This window comes from Solanum stenotomum, chromosome 7 (genome assembly GCF_019186545.1).
Source record: "Solanum stenotomum isolate F172 chromosome 7, ASM1918654v1, whole genome shotgun sequence".
Lineage (NCBI taxonomy): Eukaryota > Viridiplantae > Streptophyta > Magnoliopsida > Solanales > Solanaceae > Solanum > Solanum stenotomum.
The window spans coordinates 61,200,521-61,220,459 of NC_064288.1; the positions used below are offsets into that span (position 1 = coordinate 61,200,521).

A 19,939-nucleotide genomic window follows, 5' to 3' on the forward strand; every position below is an offset into this window, starting at 1 on the left:
GGTTTGGATAAAAACCGATCCAAATCGAAAAACCAAACCAAACCGATAAAATAAAACCGATTTTATTTGGGTTTGGTTTGGTTTGGTTTTAGATTTTTGAAAACTGATAGTATTTGGTTTGGTTATGATTTTATTCGGAAAAAACCGAAGAAATAACCGAACTGAACAAATGAATTATATACATATATTTTATTAATATACATACTTAATATATTGTTTTTATAAACAATTTTAAAGATCTTATACATATTTTCATTAAAATTTCTTTATAATCTACTTATTGAAAGCAAAAATGCCCAAGATGAAACATTTATCTTATTGATTTCATGTATATGAGTGTCTATGACAATTCTTTGTGGGACTGAAAATGTTATTGTCTCTTCCTTCTAGGCCAATTGTAACATCCGGCGATTTGAAATAACTAAGAAGAGGCTTAGAATTGGAAAATTTTCATTTTTGGAAAGAATTTGAAAATCTGGAAAATTTTGGCAGTATGGAAAAGGTGAGTTTTTGGCCAACTTTGAGCAGTCATAACTTCTAGATCAGGATGATTTACATGTAGTTCCAGTTATGGTCGCAAAGCTCGTGGAATGTTCTTTCCAACGCCACCGAGTTTGCTCGATTCCGAGTTCGTATGAGTGAGTTATGCCCTTTGAAAGTTGGGCAGTTGGCAGGGAATCCGTCCGGAAATTTAAGGGCATTTTGGTCTTTTTCCTAGCCATTTCTTTTGAGGTTATATTGTTGTGTTAGGCTTATTGTGGATCATTTTTGTTCCATTTTAAAAGAGTAAGAGTTAGGGTTCTTGAGTGGAGAAGAGAAGAAGAGAGAAAGAAGAGAAGAAGAAGAGGAGATCAAGGAGTTTTCCGTCAAAGATCGTCGTGGAAATCGTCGGGGGTGATCCCTACTAGGTATGTGAGTTCATAGTGTGGGTTGATCCTTTCCCCCACACCCCAAGCTCCTTTTATTATTGAGAAAAGATTGATGGGGTTGTTGAAATTGTTGGTTTGTGTTGTTGATGTTATTGATGGTGTTGTTGAAGTCCCTTGTTGTTTTGGGCATGTTTTTGGTTGTGGTTTTGAGTTAAATCTCTTGTATGTTGAGGGATTTTATGATCCTTAGTGCTTGGGATTGAAACCATTGAAGTTTAGAAGGCTTAGAGTTGGAAAAAAAGGGGAGAAAAAGTCGAGCTTTCTGGGCAAGGGGTTGGCGCGTCGCGCCTGCCAGCGCGCCCCAAAAGGGGTTCTGAACTTTCCCCCTTGGGGCGCCGCGCCTAGCAGAGCGCCAGCAAGACCCTTCTGAACTTCAAGGGCTGGCGCTCCGCGCCTTGCAGAGCGCCAAGAACACCAAGTGTTCCCTTTCATTTCATACCTTCCCATGCATGTTCCTTGGTATTGTACCTATGTTTTATTGTGGTTTCCAACACTCTAAGGTATATTTAAACCTCCCGAACTCATCTGTACCATGTGATCAAACACCTTGAATCCATAAATCCAATTCAAGGAGAGTTAGTTAGAAGTCAAGAGTTAAGAAGTAAGTCAAGCAAGTTCTTAAAGTTGTTCACGAGTCTTTATTGAACGTTTTAACTTCATTATTAGACTCTAGTTTCAAGTCAAGTAAAGAGCTTAGAGTTTCAAGCTAAGTAAGAGGTCTCAAGCTTCAAGTTGAGTCAAGAGTTTAAAGTTGAGTTCATCTCTCAAAAGTTATTAGGGAACTATGTATTCCCAAAGAAGTTTCTAAATGTTTTTACATTTGAGTAAGAAAGGAACTATGTTTCCAAAAGAGCCTTTGTGCTAGTTTTCAAGAAAAAGGAACATCGATTCCAAGTGAGCCTTTGGGCTAGATTTTGAGTAATTATCTCAACTAAAAAAAGATGTGTTTAAAACACTTATGAGCTAAAGTATTTTTGGGAGTAGTCTTGAGCACCGAATTGGGGATACGAGTTCATATTAAACTCAACTCTCCATAAGAACCATGTAGCCAACATGGGAGTTAACGGGTCATACTTTTTAGATGAACCCGTAAAGTTAAGCTAGTGGATCCACTTAGTAAAGTTAGCTTCCTATATCACGGCAAGGTATAGGATGGTCCTCGGGCAACGTGAGGTAAAATGTTGTATCACCACTCAGATTCGTAGTGGTGGTTTGTCGGTTAGAGAACTCCCACAGTAGAAATTGCATAGTTCCTCGAGGGTTCTGCTTAGTGTGGATGGGGGTATGGGAATTCATTCATACATTGCACAAGTAGACCTTGAGAGGAAGCATGATATTTTCATGATATTATAAATATGATTTTTACGTCTTGTTTTAAGAGTTTTACAAGCTTTATATATTGCATGTGTCTTATTGCTTTATATATTGAGTTCAGTTATTCATGAGTTGAACAGAGCCAAGGTAAGTGTTCTCTTGTACTCTTTTCAAGCTTAAGTTGTGGTTTAGCTTTCCAGCTCGCATACTCGTACATTTCATGTACTGATGCTAGTTGGCCTGCATCTTATGACGATGCAGACACAGGTACCCCGGATCAGCTCCTGCACGCCGTTGATCCAGTTGAGCACTCTAGAGTCAGTGGTGAGCCTCCTTGCTTTCCGGAGGACTCGGTTGTTTTGATCTTTAGTTTTGTTTTAATTAGGGTGTTGTGAGGTCTGTCCCAATATCCATCTCAATATTGTAGAGGCTTCATAAACAGTCAGTCAGTTAGTATTGAGTCTCTCATCTATGTATTTATGTAAATATTCTATTTTGAGACTCGAGTTGCCTTTTTGGCAAGTTATGCATCAGTTGGTTGTTTTATAACCTTTCTTTGCATTGAGTTGTGCTGTTGAGTTAAGAAAGCCAGACCAAGGGTTCGCTTGGGGCCAGCAATGGTCTCCGAGTGCCGGTCCCTCCCAGGGTGTAGGCTCGGGGCGTGACACCAATATAGTGAATTTTAAAGCTTTATTGATAGTAAATTTAGTGATCGAAAATTCAGTAATTTAAGTCATTCTAACTATTTTTCGTTTTGAATGGATTGTTGTCACTTTTTTCACATTTTAAATGAATTGTTTCTTTTATTTTTGTGTATGGTTAATAACCGAATAACCAAACCAAACCAAACCAAAACCGATAATCACCAAACCGATAAATGTATATTATAGTTGGTTTGGTTTGGTTTTGATAATTTTAAAACCGATTAAGTTGATTTGGTTTTGGTTTTGACCAATAACCGATCGAAACCAACCCGTGAACACCCCTAACTACATGGTACTAAATAATAAATTTACCTATACTAATAAATGAATCGAATTAATTAAATGAGAAACTAATTAATTATCCTTTACCTTTTACTGTTTAAAATTACTTCCTACTTGTTATATGCTAAAAAAACGTTTTTAGGTAGAAGTTTATTAAATGGTGAATTATTAGTATAATGAATGTATTCATTGAAAAGAAAATGTTTTCACCTTTTCACCTCCTATCATTTTGAAAGTTAAAGAGTCACATAGTGTACCGGCCCATTTAGTTGTTTTGAGTACCAAATCTTTTTATTTCATAAAAGATTAGTTCGATAGATTCTAAGTGGGTATTTTGAACTATTCGTAATTACATTATGAAATTAGTAGGGTAGTTTTAATAATTAATGTAGTTGGTGGTTAAAGAAGATAACATTAAAACTAGTAGTGAGCCAGTTTCACCACTCTTATAATTAGTCATATAATAATTAGGGTGAAAATAATCCGTAGAAGAAAAGGAAAAGAACGGAAGAGAAGAATAACAGAAAGCGGCGTGAACGAAAGACGAACGTGAGCGACTCAGGTAAATCAATCACGCCTCTTAAATCTTGTTTACATTGTGGGTTGTTTCATATCAATTATTATATAATGAATAGTGAAAAGGAGGTCGAAAAAGTGAATTGGAAAACATTAGAAACGGAGTCACTGATGAAAATTGGACTTGAGGGAATATAATATTGTTGTGGGAGAATATGTCAGTTGGGAGAATTTGGTTTGATAGTGATATGTAAGGATTATATGACACCTTTTTGTTTATTGTTCGTGGGATAAAGTTAAGTGCAAGAAGCAGGGTACAACCTATTTTCTTTACTGTTATTTTATTATAATTTGGTATAACACTACAAGAAAATGGTGAATTACATGGGGATTTTCCTGGGGATTAGTATGAAAATTTGCAGGAAAATAAGTTACCTGTGAATTTTGATACTAATCCCAAGAAAAATCCCCATGTAATTCACACTTTTCTTGTAATGTAATAAGTAACCTTTATATGATTGGATAAGAAATTAAATGTTTGAAAACAAGGATGAGTGAATCCAATTTGGTTTTAGAGCTTTGGGAATTATTCATGTATCAATTAATGGCCCTCTTGATTTTACATTAGTTTAAGATGAATCCAAAGTATAATAATCTTGGAAGGAACATGATGATGTAGGAAATTGTTATTATCGGTTGATTTGAGAAGAATGGAGGTTACACGGATTGCTCAGTGATTATCTAATATAGGTTTGGTTTGTTTTGTTGATGTTATTAAAGAATTGGGTTGAAAACTTGTTGGGCATTCACGTGAGTTGAGTTTTGGCATTATTGTATGACCTCTTAGTGGCCAATTAATGATTGGCACTGAACTGAGTTATTACAATTACATATTTATACTATATAGACTGAATAGAGTTGCACGAAAGTGAAGGTCCTGGATGTTGTACATAATTTTAGTAGCTCGTTATAAACTAAGCTTTGGTATATGAAGATAGGTAGTTAAATATTAGGTGTATTGTATTAGTTGAATAAAGTTATGTTAATTGGAGGGGTTAAGACTTACTCTTAGCCTTGAACTTTAGGAGATTGATTATAGATTGGGTGAGTTTTGAGTCTAGGATAGACAGAGTAATATGGGTGTCACTGAACTCGTTAACTTACGAATATTATATATTTGATAGATTGAAAATATTCTAAGACATTGAAGAAAGGAATGACACTGAGGAATTAGCTTGCTTGACTTCGGCTCTTCTGTAGAGGTAGGTTATGGTTTATTCTATTTGATAGATAAACTCTTAATAGCGATTGATATGCATTGAATGATATTGTGAAGTTCTCTATGTACTTGATTGTGTGGCTTGGTTGTGTGGTTTGTGATTGGTCTAAAATCCTGAGACCGTGAGATTTATAATCTGAAAACCTTTCTATCGAAGTGATGCCTTGAATAAAGAAGGCTTGATGTAATATTATTAATGAATTGAAAAGCGGTCATAATAAATGATAAATAAATAATATTATTGGATCGGAGTGTCACGTTTCGACACGGTATTTTTGGATCGGAGTGTCACGTTCTGACACGGTATTTTTGGATCGGAGTGCCACGTTCCGGCACGGTATTATTGGATCGGAGTGTCACGTTCCAGCACGGTATTTTTGGATCGAAGTGTCACGTTCCGGCACGGTATTATTGGATCGGAGTGTCACGTTCCGACACGGTAACATTAAAGGAAAAAGATATTGAATTAACTTAATGTACTCAATCTCAAAGAACCCATTTCCAAAATGAGCGTGGTGTGGAGGCATGAGTCCCCATATGTGTGTTTGATATTGTGATTGATTGTGCACTTACTTTAGTGTTGTTGTCACTGGTTTATGTTGTTTGCTGATTACCACCTGTTAAGTGTCATAGTTGATTTTATACTATTATTCATTGTATATTAATTTCTATTTTGGGTTGGCCGATGATACCTACTCAGTACATGTTGTCCCGTACTGAGCCCTACTTGTGTTTTTCTTTGTTTTCTCTTTATGGAGTGCAGCGAGTGTACCATCAACTTTGACTTGCCCTCAGCTCTAGCCAGTCTCAGCATATCAGGTTCAAGGGTGAGCTATTCATTCGAGCTTGTGTTGGATTCTCTCGGTCATGACCTGATATCCATAGTTTTCGGACACAAATTACTTTATTTCATTTATTTCGGTGTTTGATACTCTTAGACTTAGTATTTGGAGATTAGATGTCCTTGATGTGATGCCTTTCAGGTTTTGGGGATAATGTGTAATAGATTTTAGAGGTTGATTTGATTGGTTACTTTAACAAGTTGTGAGCTTCCACATTTTTAATGTTATTCGTAGTTGAATTATTGATATATGTTGGGGTTTAGATTACTTGGTTCGCCCACTTAGGAGGTTAAGTGTGGGTGCTATTCACTACTCGTTTTGGGTCGTGACACATTGTTTAGTGAATATTTTGAGTCTTTCTTATCTGCATATTTTTCTTAAAATTGTCAATTATCAATTATCAAATTAATTGATGATAACTATCAGATCTTCTCATCAATGACATATTTATCCATAATGAAATGGTAAATCAACAATATATATAGCTATCAACGTTAATAGAAAAAGAAACAGTAAGATGGAAGCTACATATTTAACAGGTAAGTTATAAGTTATATTTTTGGTTACTGAATTTATTTATCAAGCAACACTCTTCACTATTATCCAGTATGAAATATAGTAAATATTAGTAGATATCATGAAGCTTTGCAGCTATGAATAACAGATCTTTCTTAATATATGCATTTGTTGTTGTTGTTGTTGCTTAGTTATATTTTTGTGCTTATTTGATTTCTGAAGTTTAATGTTCATACATCATTTAGTAGTGATTTACGGATAAATCTTTTATGTGTAGTGTTTTTCCAAAGGTAAAAATTGAGTATCTTTTTTATCTCTTTGCCATTCGGAATCTTTTCTCAGTGTTTGCTTTTTTATTGTTAAGTTTATGCTTTCTTATTTTTAGAACACATTTTTTTCTTTTAACTTATTTTCTGACTGTTATAAATTAAATTTGCAGAATAGAGATATTATCTCTATCACAATTGACGATTGCTTCTCTGCAGATGTTACAAAATATTAATAAAAATTGTGTACTAATTCTCTGTTTCTTTTTCCATATATATTGTTATGAATAAAGTCTTAGTAGTAGATGTATGTTGTGTATTTTTTTCCTCTATTTTTTGTGTTTTCTCTATTAGAATTCTTTAAATTAATTTCTAATTGTTGTCAATTTGTATTTTTATTTATTCTCAAGTTATTAGCCATCTGTGACTTTATTGGAAGTTTGCTAACTACTCATAAAGTTCAAAATTTATAATTGGTTGCTCAAATAGAATTAATTGTAATCATTAAAAGGATTTTTACCATTTAAATTGATCTATAAAATATCACAAGAGACACACGTGTCGAAAAACTAGTATCACTATAAGTGGGAATCAAAATAGTTAAAAGTTGATTTACGATTTTATCTCTACTATAAATTAAAATATTATAAAAACATTTAATTATTTAATTTAAATATTAAATTGTATCATTTTAATAAAAATGTTAATGACTTTTTGCACTTTTTTAGATTAATTCCTAATTAAAATATCTAATTCAATAATATTTATCATCTATAATATCTATGTATATTTAATTTAATCATCATATCATTCATATAAATTTATAATTTATATTATATTTATATCATCATATCATATTATACTAAAAGTAGGAAAAATGTTAGGCAAAAGTTAGATTACCATTTTGTTCTTATATCAAATACAAATACTATTAATCATCTAATAAATTATTAATTAGTACAAGGGAGAGTTACACATTAAGCCGATATCAATTTTATCAAATTCTTTCTGTTACAATTTATTCATGTTATATGGTGAATTAATATTAAATTGTTATAAGTAATTATTAACAAGAAGACAAAAGATTCTTAATTATATTGTTCAATGAATCACATGCGAAAATCAAAGGTTACATAATCACGTAGAAAATTGATGGACCTCTTTTATTTTTTTTCCTTTTATCTCCCATCACCTAAGGTTTTCCTATTTAAAGTCACACCTAGAAAGGAAAATGAATTTATAAATCTCATATCTGATCTTCTTACTAAAGTATGTTAATGTCAATTCTCTCCTATAAATTAAGATCAATTTTCTCAATTTTGATATATCATTTCTTTCTTCTTTTTTTGGTTTGCTTTCTGGTCATAGTCATAGACCGCAGAAGAAAAGTTGTCATCAATCTTTGTAGAACTGTTAAGGGCAATAATATTATTGTTATATTTGGATCGAAGACGTTATGATTGATTAATTTATTAATTGTAATGAATGTTTGAAAGGAAATAATAGTACTCCCTCCGTTTCGCAAAGAATGATCTAGTTTGACTTGTCACGAAGTTTAAGAAAATAAAGAAAATTTTTGAATCTTGTGGCCTAAACTAAAGTTATGTTAAATGTATAAATTTGCCCTTTAATCTTGTGATTTTAAACATGTCATGTGGAAAACTGAAATTAAAATGTTATCAAAAAAAGAAAGAGGTCATTCTTTTTGAAACATACTAAAAAGGAAAGGAGGTCATTCTTTTTTAAACTGAGGAAGTAATTTTTTTTTTATCATGTTGTATGAATTACAACAAAATAATGAATTATTTGTACTATTTTATATACAGTACTTATAGTGATGACCATTTGTAAGTTATTTTTGTATTAGTTTTAAAGGTTCTTTTTTATATATAATGTAGTCTTTTCTTATTCCATTTTTAGCGAAATATGTTCTTTGCTTATATAAAGAAATTTGTGTCTAGATTACAATTAAATAGATATTACTTATTTAGACTTTATAGTGCCACCATCATTCCTATAGCCACCATCATTTATATTTTATAGTGCAACATAAATCCTATAAATACTTAACATTTACGAGTCAAACATTATAATAAGATGTCTAAAGTCTTATTTGGAGCACGATTGTCATAAACTATAAGTTTATAGTAATTGGTACACACAACTACACTCGTGATGCGCGTACCCAAAAACTAGTAAATGAAAAACGAAGAAGAAGAAGTATAACCATGATAAAGATAATGAAATTTACTGACCTTATTTCCTTGTAGAACATCAATGGCTTCTAGAGGGTTGAACAATCTACTCCGTTTTTCAGGGTCTTGAGATTCCATGCGCATGATTTCTCTTCCCATTTCCTGCACTAGACCATGCATCACCAAACTAGGACAATCCCTTTGGAGCAAGTTCCTTTGAACTAAGGTTGAAATTGCACTTTCAGAATAAAAACCACACGCATTTAATGTTTTGGTAACTTCACTCTCATAACAACCATTGAAGGCACATGCGATATCAAGGAAAACACTCTGAGTATTGACATCAAGTCCATCAAAGCTTATCTTGAGAATCTTTTGAATATCACTGTGAGGAATTGCTTTTAGTTTTTTGAACTCGTATATCCATTCTTTAATGGATCTCCCTTGCAAATGTGACCCCAATGTCACAAGAGCTAACGGTAGCCCACCTGAATATTTTATTATGTCTTGTGCCAGTTCAACATATTCTTGTGGTGGAGAAAAACAGTTAAATGCATGACAAGAAAAAAGGTGTTGGGCTTCATTGTCATTTAAAAGTTTGGCCCGATATATCTCACTTGTTGTAAGCCCATATAGCAAATGTTCATCTCGGGTTGTAATAATTATTACACTACCAGAGCGAAACCAACTTCTTTCTCTTGTTAAGGATTCTAATTGGCTTCTATGATCCACGTCATCAAGAACAATTAGAACCTTCTGAGACCCAAGTCTTGCTTTGATGAGATTAACACCTTCAGCAACACTATCAACTTCAAATTCCTTAGTTTTGAGGATTTGATAAAGTAGTTTCTCTTGAAGCTTGACTAGACCCGATTCTTCAGTTTTTGATCTAATGTCAGAAAGGAAGCAACTACCATCAAACTGTTGAAATATTCGATTATAGATAGCTTTTGCCAAAGTTGTTTTTCCAATTCCACCAACGCCACATATACCAACCATGCGAACTTCATGCTCACATCCACTTTGCAGTAACAACTCTATATGTTCGATAGGAGAATCTAGTCCAATTGGATATTGAGCAACATCTAGAGGTGTCTGGTTAACCTCTTGCAGAACTTGTTTTATAATACTTTCAATGAACTTTGATTCATGCCTACAGTTTTTGCATCAATAAATACTTAAGTATTTTAAAATATTTGATGAACAAGATAAAAATCAATAACCAAAAGATAACAGAGTTTATAAAATGGAGATTATCCCTTGTCCCATTCTACAGTTTGATTTGACACGAAATTTAAGAAATATAAAAAGACTTTACAATGTTCCAAAATTAACCAACTTATATGCTTAGGCAAATGCTTAAATTGAAAATTTAATAGTTGAATTAAGAAGTGTTACCCATCAGCAACATTTCTCAAATCCCATCCAGATAAATTTGCTGCTTCAGTAAGTGCAGCTTTCCACTTTTCCATTCTTTCAGCTCCAATTGATCGTTCCTTGTGTTTTGCCAAAGCTTCGCCAAAGGACCCAGTTTGCTTTCGCACTTGAGAAGGATCAACATCATAGAAAATAGGCAAAACTACCTGCTTTAACCTCACTCTGCAATCGAGAATTTTGACAAGTTCATTAAGACACCAACTAGACGAAGCATAATTTTTGGAGAAAACAACAATGGCAACCCTAGATTCTTCAATTGCTTTGTCAAGTTTGGTTGAAATAACGTCTCCCTTTCTCAATTCTTCATCATCTATGAAAGTATTAACTCCGACTTGACACAATCGGAAATAAAGATGACCGGTGAAGTTTTTGCGAGTATCTTCACCTCTGAAACTAAGAAATACATTATAAGACAAGTGTGAAAAAGAAGAAGATGATGCTCCTTGAGTATTCATATTTGATGACAAATTAAGCGATTTTTCAGTTTAATGGAAAAAAAAGATGAGTGAAGCAGCTACTTATGTACCCACACCACAGGTTATTGTTTCTTCGTGGAAACTTAATTTTGGATCAACTCATTTACTATCCCTAAAGAAGGTTAATCGAAATGAAAGGGAAGTTTCTCAACATATTTCTTAGATAGTTCCCTCCCTTTTTACGTGTATATTAAAAATAGATATATTGACATAAATTGATATGGTAAAAAGCACTTTTTTTTTTTTATGTAAATCCTACTCTTTCGTAAACATAAAAGTTAGCTTTTGGTTGGTGGACTAGTGCGGTACTAACTACTCAGTGTGTCTTCCACTATCAAAAAAGAGTAGATTGAAAAAAAAAAAAAAACACGATAAAAAGTAGTTGAAATAATTAGGAATGACAATGAGGTAGGGTAAGGCGGATTTAATGCTATGTGGAGCATGGAGGTTTTAAGGTGGTGTAGGCAGATTGAAGTAATTTTGTTTAATTTTGACTTTTTACCTGTTATAAGAGTGATAGATAATCTTTCATGGATAAAAAATGCACTTACACATGATTTGGTTGTTAAACTAGTATTAGGATTAGGATAAAATAAAGAGAATAATCTTGCCCTTTGTCTTGTATCTTGTTAATTCATATAAAATTTTGATCTGATTTGGATCCACTCAATTTTCAAAAGGAAAAAAAAAGACTTTAATTCATGATGTGCACTTTATTTATGCTTTAATTTGCATCTACTTATGTTGACCCAACGAAAATGAATTTTGTTATAAATGCTTCGCATCTAGTTAAAAAGAATTTTGAAATATTGAATTTTTTTTTTCATCTCTTTCACACTATCGACAAGTGGATTGAAATAATTGATCAAAATTCATTTAGGAGTCATTTTCTCGTTGGGATGAGATGATGCCAACGTAATCATGATCATATATTATATGAAATATCCTAAGGAATACAAAGTTAACTATCTCCTAGAGTATGATCTAAATCTCAGCGACATATTTTAACCAAATTAAGGTCATATTATTATCTCTTTTTTGTTGTAATTTTGTACCTCTTTTGACTTATGTGACACACTCTGTGACTCCACTAGGAGATGTCTCTATTTGATCAGAACTTTGCTCTTTTATGCCGTGCTGAAGTTCTTCTGAACTTTGCTCTAGACACGAGGAATAAGAATAGTCGTCCACGACTGCTGCCATAGATGCTTCTTCTTCTTTTTGCCGGGAAAGATGTGACATTACCATGACAAATTAAGCGATTTTTCAGTTTAATGAAAAAAAAGATGAGTGAAGCAGCTACTTATGTACCAACAGGTGACGAGAGGGAGTTGCTCGAATGGTAAACACCCTTCACTTCCAACCCGAAGGTTGCGAGTTCGAGTCACCAAGGGAGCAAAAAGGGGTGGGAGCTCCTAGGGAGAAAAAAAAAATATACCCACAGGTAATTGTTTCTTCGTGGAAACTTAATTTTGGATCAAGTCATTCACCAAGGGTGTACAAGACCGAGTTGATTCGGGTTTTTCAAATATCAAACCAAACCATTTGTGTAAAAAATTTAAATTTATAAACCAAATCAAACTAATAAAATTCAGATTTTTTTGGGTTTTTCAACCTCGGGTTGGTTCGGGTTTTTCAAATACCAAACCAAATAATTGTGTCGAATTTTAAAATTTATAAATCAACCCAAACTAATAAACCTCGAATTTTTTTTTCCAGATTTTTGGATTTTTTCAGTAAAGTTTGCATACAAACATATAATTAACTTGTGCTCCAAATATTTCTAAGGTGTTTCTTAAGAAAATAACACAAAATATGAGATGAGTACTAATGACACTAAAATATTCAATAAAAAATAAGGGAAAATGCACAAGTACCCCCCAACATATGCCCCAAATCCCTGAGACACACCTAACCTTTACTTAAGGTCCTATTACCCCCCCGAACTTATTTTATATATAATTTTCTACCCCTTTTCGGCCTACGTGACACTATTCTTGAAAAAATTATCAACACGCACTGGGCCCACAAGATAGTGCCACGTAGGCCAAAAAGGGGTAGAAAATTATATATAAAATAAGTTCGGGAGGGTAATAGGACCTTAGTAAAGGTTAGGTGTGTCTCAGAGATTTTGAGCATAGGCTGAGGGGGTACTTATGCATTTTCCCAAAAAATAATAATGAAATTATCATATAAAATAAATATTGCAAAGTCATAATGAAAATGATCATAATTTAAAAGTACTAAATCATGCTAAAATAAGTTTAATAAGTATTAGTTACATTACTGAATATTTAAGGAAATTAAAATTATATTATGTATTTTAATTGTCTAAACCAATGTAAAACTAAAGAACAAATATTCAATATTATTGTCATTCTTAGTGTTGAATTGATTTTCTTTTTGCATTAGTATTAAATTGATTTTGATTTAAGTTTTATTATAATTATCAACATCTATGAACTATAATCTTTATTGGACCATTCCGAATTCTAAGTTTTAAACTTGAAATAATATATTAAAAGATAAAAACTATGAAATAGTATAAGAAAAATTTTAAAATTATATCAAAGTAAATATTTTTATGTATAAAATAAAATTTTAAAATTACATATATAATATCGGGTTGTTTTTTTTTTAGTTAAAACCAAACCAACCCAACCCAAATATAGTCGAGTTTTTTTTCCCAATACCAAGGCAAGTCAAACCAAACCACTAGTCGGGTTCTTTTCCGATTTGACTCGATTTGCAATTTGATTCGATTTTCGGTTTGATTTTGTACACCCCTATCATTTACAATCCCTAAAGAAGGTTAATCGAAATGAAAGAAATGAAAGGAAGTTTCTCAACATATTTCTTAGAAAGTTCCCTCCCTTTTTACTTGTATATTAAAATAGATATATTGACATAAATTGATATGGTAAAAAGCACTTTTTTATGTAAATCCTACTCTTTCGTAAATATAAAATTCAGCTTTTGGTTGGTGGACTAGTGCGGTACTCACTACTCGGTCTGTCTTCCACTATCAAAAAAGAGTAAATTAAAAAAAAAAAAAAAAAAGACACGATAAAAAGTAGTAGAAATAATTAGGGATGGCAATGAGGTGGGGTAAGGCGGATTTAAGGCTATGTGGAGCATGGAGGTTTTAAGGTGGTGTAGGAGAATTGAAGTAATTTTATTTAACGGATTGTAAGTTCATGCGATTTTATGCGGGTTTCAATTTAATTTTAGTTTTTTACATGTTATAGGAGTAGATAAAAATACACAAAAATGCACTTACACATGATTTGGTAGTTAAACTAGTACTAGGATTAGGATAAAATAAAGAGAATAATCTTGCCCTTTGTCTTGTATTGTGTTAATTCATATAAAATTTTGATCTGATTTGGAGTCTACTCAATTTTCAAAAAGAAAAAAAAGACTTTAGTTCATGATGTGCACTTTATTTATGCTTTAATTGCATCTACTTATGTTGACCCAACGAAAATGAATTTTGTTATTAATGCTTCGCATCTAGTTAAAAAGAATTTTGAAATATTGAGTTTTATGAATTTGATTTTAATTTACTTTCTACAAAAATCGGGTGATCATTTGGTAATGCCCATTACTATTGCTCAAAGTTGTTAAACTTGAAATAAAACTAATACAATAATAATTTTAATATATCTTACTAAAATATCCAAGATAATAACTGAAAATAGTTTGAGTCTTTGATTAAAATCATCCTTAAACTATAGCCTAGATTTTGGATACATCCTTACATTATTATACTGAACAAAAAACATCATTCATCTATCTAAAAAGCTTCATTAGTCATCCTTCTGTTAATTTTGGTAAAAAAAAACTATCTTGTTACCGTCAAAATATGTGTCAAGCATGTGGCTTTCCCTTTAAATCTCCTAACCTAAATCGTCTTCTGCACTATATTTTGAGCTATTGTACACTCCCTCCGATTATGTGTCCTCGAGAAGTACTTGTTAAATTATTCTATTGTATCTTATATTAACTTTAATCAAGTGAATTGTTACAAAGTAAGATATCTACTTAGAACATGTTTTAGCTGTACAGAAGGATGAGTATGCAATTTTTTGGTAAGATAAGGGTTGTTTCTTGTCCATTATTATATTAGAAGGATATACTTTAGATTTGCGCCATAGTTGAGGAATGATTTCAGCCAAAAATGTAAAATTGTTTAATTATAACTAATACGATTTCTTACCTGCTTTCCAATTGGGAACTTCGTATTTATGATAAGAAATTTGTTTGTTATGTTTAAAAGAATTATCCCGAACCCGGCCCTTTTTTATAAAATTCAGAACCTATAGTTTTTTAATCTTCCTGGGGTCCCCTTTTTCTATAGATTGAATTATCATAATATTTTATGACAAAATACTGTAAAGGTGTATGAAATGGTATATTGCTCAAAATCATGGTAATACCATTTATTTCTAACTTTAAAATTTTGAATTGTACTAATTGAATATATTAATTTCACAATATACTTTTATTTAGTTCAAAGTTTTCCTCTGTGTACTTTAAGCTTTGGAGTGTATTGTTTTTCCGCATTTTATGAGGTGCTAAGATTAGAAAAAGGTATAATACATATAAACGATATTCAAATTTGGTCTTAATTAAATTCTTCAATTTATAAATTGATCACTTAGACTCTTCCAATAATTATTACATCAATGTAGGGTGTTCACGAGATATAGTGAGGCCACATTAAAATATGTAGATGTACACTTCCACAAGAAGGTTAACCAAAATGAAAGGGAAGTTTCCCAACATATTTTTTCTTAGATATGTCTCATTCACTTTTACTTTTACTTTTACCGTTACTCTTTTTTTTTTTTTTGTGTTATATTTGAATTTGACATGCCACTAAAAATATTATTGGGACTTCTTTTATATTTGTCCTTTTTTATTGAGTATGCACAAGTATACACTTAAATTTGTATAAAATTAAATAAATAGACATGGCGTCTTACATGAAAATTTGTGTCCTACATTATTACGTCACATAAAATGAGTATGTCTACTTGTTTAATTTTAGACAAATTTAAGTATTTATTTGCATACATCTAAAGTTGGAGGACATAGATGTCAGCAAAAGCCAAGTTAAATGACATATTTTTTTTTTATATCTTTAGAAATATTCAATTGAAATGACGTCTCCCTTTCTCAATTCCTCATCATCTATGAAGGTATTAACTCCGACTTGACACAATCGGAAATAAAGATGACCGGTGAAGTTTTTGCGAGTATCTTCACCTCTGAAACTAAGAAATACATTATAAGACAAGTGTGAAAAAGAAGAAGATGATGCTCCTTGAGTATTCATATTTGATGACAAATTAAGCGATTTTTCAGTTTAATGGAAAAAAAAGATGAGTGAAGCAGCTACTTATGTACCCACACCACAGGTTATTGTTTCTTCGTGGAAACTTAATTTTGGATCAACTCATTTACTATCCCTAAAGAAGGTTAATCGAAATGAAAGGGAAGTTTCTCAACATATTTCTTAGATAGTTCCCTCCCTTTTTACGTGTATATTAAAAATAGATATATTGACATAAATTGATATGGTAAAAAGCACTTTTTTATGTAAATCCTATTCTTTCGTAAATATAAAATTTAGGTTTTGGTTGGTGGACTAGTGCGGTACTCACTACTCAGTGTGTCTTCCACTATCAAAAAAGAGTAAATTAAAAAAAAAAAAAGACATGATAAAAAGTAGTCATGTATCTTGTTAATTTATTTTATTTGGAGTAGGATAAAATAAAGAGAATAATCTTCCCCTTTTGTCTTGTATCTTGTTAATTCATATAAAATTTTGATCTGATTTGGATCTACTCAATTTTCCAAAGGAAAAAAAAAAAGACTTTAATTCATGATGTGCACTTTATTTATGTTATAATTTGCATCTACTTATTTTGACCCAACGAAAATGAATTGTTATTTATGCTTTGCATCTAGGTAAAATGAATTTTGAAATATTGAATTTCATGAATTTGATTTTATTTTACTTTTCTTTCTATAAAAATTGTGTGATCATTGGTAATGGCCATTACTATTGCACAAAGTTGTTAAATATGAAATAAAAATAATGTAATAATAATTTTAATATAGCTTGCTAAAATATCTAAAATGATAAATGAAAATGGTTCGAGTTTTTGGTAAAAATCATCCTTAAACTATAGCCTAGATTTTGGATACATCCTCATATTATTATACAGAACAAAAAACAACACTCATCTATGTAAAAAGTTTCAATATTCATCCTTATTTTGGATGTTTCTTGTCCATTATTGTAGTAAAAGGATATACTTTAGGTTTGTGCCATAATTGAGGGATGATTTCAGCCAAAAACTTAAAATGATTTCCAAGAAATAGGAGAAGTCCCTAATGAAATGTAGAAACCACTGACAGATCGGCGAGTATCAGGGCATGTTCCCCAATCAGAATCGCAAAAGGCTCGTAGTTCAAATGAAGAAGAAGGTGACATGAAAAGGCCAAGTCCAGGATCTTTCAAAAGGTAGCGAAGGACTCTAAGAGCAGCAATGAGATGAGGTTTCCTGGGGTCCTGCATGTACTGACTCAAGTGTTGTACGGTAAAGGAGAGATCTGGTCTAGTGTGTGTGAGGTAGTTTAGCTTGCCCAAAAGATGCCGATACAAAGTAGGATCATCAATTGGATCGCCTTCTTGAGCAACTAGTTTGACAGTTGGGTCTAAAGGAGAAGACACAGGCGATAGGTCTAGAATATCAAACTCCTTGAGCAAGTTGAGAGTGAATTTCCTCTGGCAGAGCATCAAACCATGTGATTCACGAAGTACTTCCATTCCAAGAAAAAAATGTAAGTTTCCCAAATCTTTTATTTTGAATTCTTGATCAAGGAAGATCTTCAAAGCATGTAGTTCTGCCTGATCATTCCCTGTTAAAAGGATATCATCAACGTATATGGCTACAATCGAAATGGAAGAGTCCGATTTCTTTACAAAAAGAGAATAATCATTTAGTGAATGCCTGAATCCTTTAAAGTTTAAGGCAGATGTGAGTTTAGCATACCACTGTCTCGATGCTTGACGAAGACCATAGATCGACCTATTCAACTTACAGACGTGTTTAGGCGAAGGAGGAGTGATGCCTGCTGGAAATTTCATGTAGACTTCCTCATCTAAGTCTCCATGTAAAAAAGCATTATTCACGTCCAATTGATAGAGGCCCCAACCCTTCTTTACTGCTGTAGCAAGAATGCATCTGATGGTAGTCATTTTCACCACCGGAGAGAAGGTCTCATTAAAGTCGATTCCCTCTCTTTGTATATCACCTCGTATCACCAATCGAGCTTTTAGTCTCTCAATACTGCCATCAGAGTGTTGCTTAACCTTGTAAACCCACTTACATGGTAGAGCTTTTCGATCGGGGGGTAGTTCTACTACATCCCATGTTTTGTTTAATTCTAGAGCCTGAATTTCCGATTCCATAGCTGCCTGCCACCCAGGATGATGAACAGCCTGTGAAAAACTAATAGGTTCTTGAATATTAGATAAAGAGTTGAGCATATTTTGGTTGGTAGAGGACAGACCACTAAAGGGAAAAGACTCAGGTGTGACGGATGGAAGAAAACAAGAATTGTGTACATCAGTCAACTGCAGAGCATTGCAGATGTAATCCTGTAGGTAGGAAGGTGTCTTGTGTGGTCTATTGGATTGCCTTATGACATCAACCATTGTAGGTTGTGAAGAGCTAATAGAGGGAATAGGTGAAGTAGGCTCTGGTTGAGGTGAAGAATCAGGAACTATAGTTGGAGAAGGTGTAGATTGTATGATGGGATCATTTGAAGAGACAAGATCATCCGCAGGTAATGAGAAGACATCAAAGAAGGATTTTCCAGCGTGTGTTGGTTAGCAGTAGAAAATAAGGAATCGGTAGGAACATAGGACTTGATAGAGGAAAAAGGAAAAACTGACTCATGAAAGACAACATCCCGTGACACGAAACACTGTAGAGATTTAAGACTGAGAACTTTGTAGCCCTTTTTGCCGTGTGGATACCCCAAAAACACACAAGGAACCGCCCTTGGATCAAACTTACTTCTTTTATTTGAAAGGGTAGAAACGAAACACAAACAACCAAAACTTCTAAGATGAGAATATTGTGGTTTGGTGTTGAAAAGTATCTCATATGGTGTTTTGAGATTTATGACTTTGGAGGGAAATCTATTAATTAAATATGTTGCTGTCAAAAGACAGTCTCCCCAATAGTGAATAGGAAGGTGAGACTGATACAATAGAGCCCTGGAAGTTTCCAATAGGTGTTTATGTTTTCGCTCAACAATTCCATTTTGTTATGGGGTGGACGCACAAGTTGTTTGATGGATAATACCTAAGGATTGGAAAAATTATGAATGTGTTTTCCCACTTCCCAATTCAAAAGCATTGTCTGGCCTGATTTTCTTTACTTTCTTGTCAAATTGTCGTTCTACCATGGTAAGGAAGGATTTCAAAATGGTGAAGGCATTAGATTTAGAACTTATCAAGTAGGTCCAAGTACCTCTGCTAAAATCATCAACTATTGTGAGAAAATACTTAAAGCCATGATTAGTAGCATGTTTGTAAGGTCCCCATGTATCCACATGAATTAACTCAAAAGTTGATTTACTAGATATTGTGCTAGACGGGAAAGGGAGTTTGGATTGTCTTGCCATGGGACAAACAACACAAGGAGTCAAATTTTTAGAAGATACTGGAAAAGAGATAACAGAAATATTTCTCATATTGCTCAAAGGCATATGTCCTAATCTAATATGCCATAGTTTTTCTGTTACATTTGAAGATGAAGAACTGAAACATGAATTAAAAACTGCATTTGAAACAGATTTCTTAGAATTTAAACTAGAATTTGTAGCTAAACTAGAACTAGACTTCTTGCTCGAATTGAAAACTTGAACTGGCTTGAATTGGCTTGAAGGAACTGTTGTTGATTGTCTTGTGTTAAGGATATAGAGTCCCCCTTGCTTCTTATCTCCAGAGGACTCTTCAGAGAAGGCCCCTGAAACAAAAAACAAGAATAGGGAGTAAAAAGGAGTGAATGCCTGAGTTGAGCACAAAACTTATGCACAGATATCAGATTAAATCTGAAAGAAGGTATATACAAAACGTTGTGCAGAATCATATTAGAC

At 32.8% G+C, this 19,939-nt stretch overlaps 1 protein-coding gene across 1 annotated transcript in view; it reads right to left on the reverse strand.

Moving 5' to 3' along the window:
* LOC125870633 (disease resistance protein RUN1-like) overlaps positions 1-19,939 on the reverse strand; it is a 32,150-nt gene that overhangs the window by 7,252 nt on the left and 4,959 nt on the right. The window contains exons 2-3 of the mRNA XM_049551110.1: positions 10,242-10,426; positions 8,904-9,996 (exon numbers count right to left, since the gene is read on the reverse strand). Coding sequence (XP_049407067.1) covers positions 8,904-9,996; positions 10,242-10,315 — 1,167 coding nt within the window. The 5' untranslated portion in view covers positions 10,316-10,426. The remainder of the gene's footprint in view (positions 1-8,903; positions 9,997-10,241; positions 10,427-19,939) is intronic.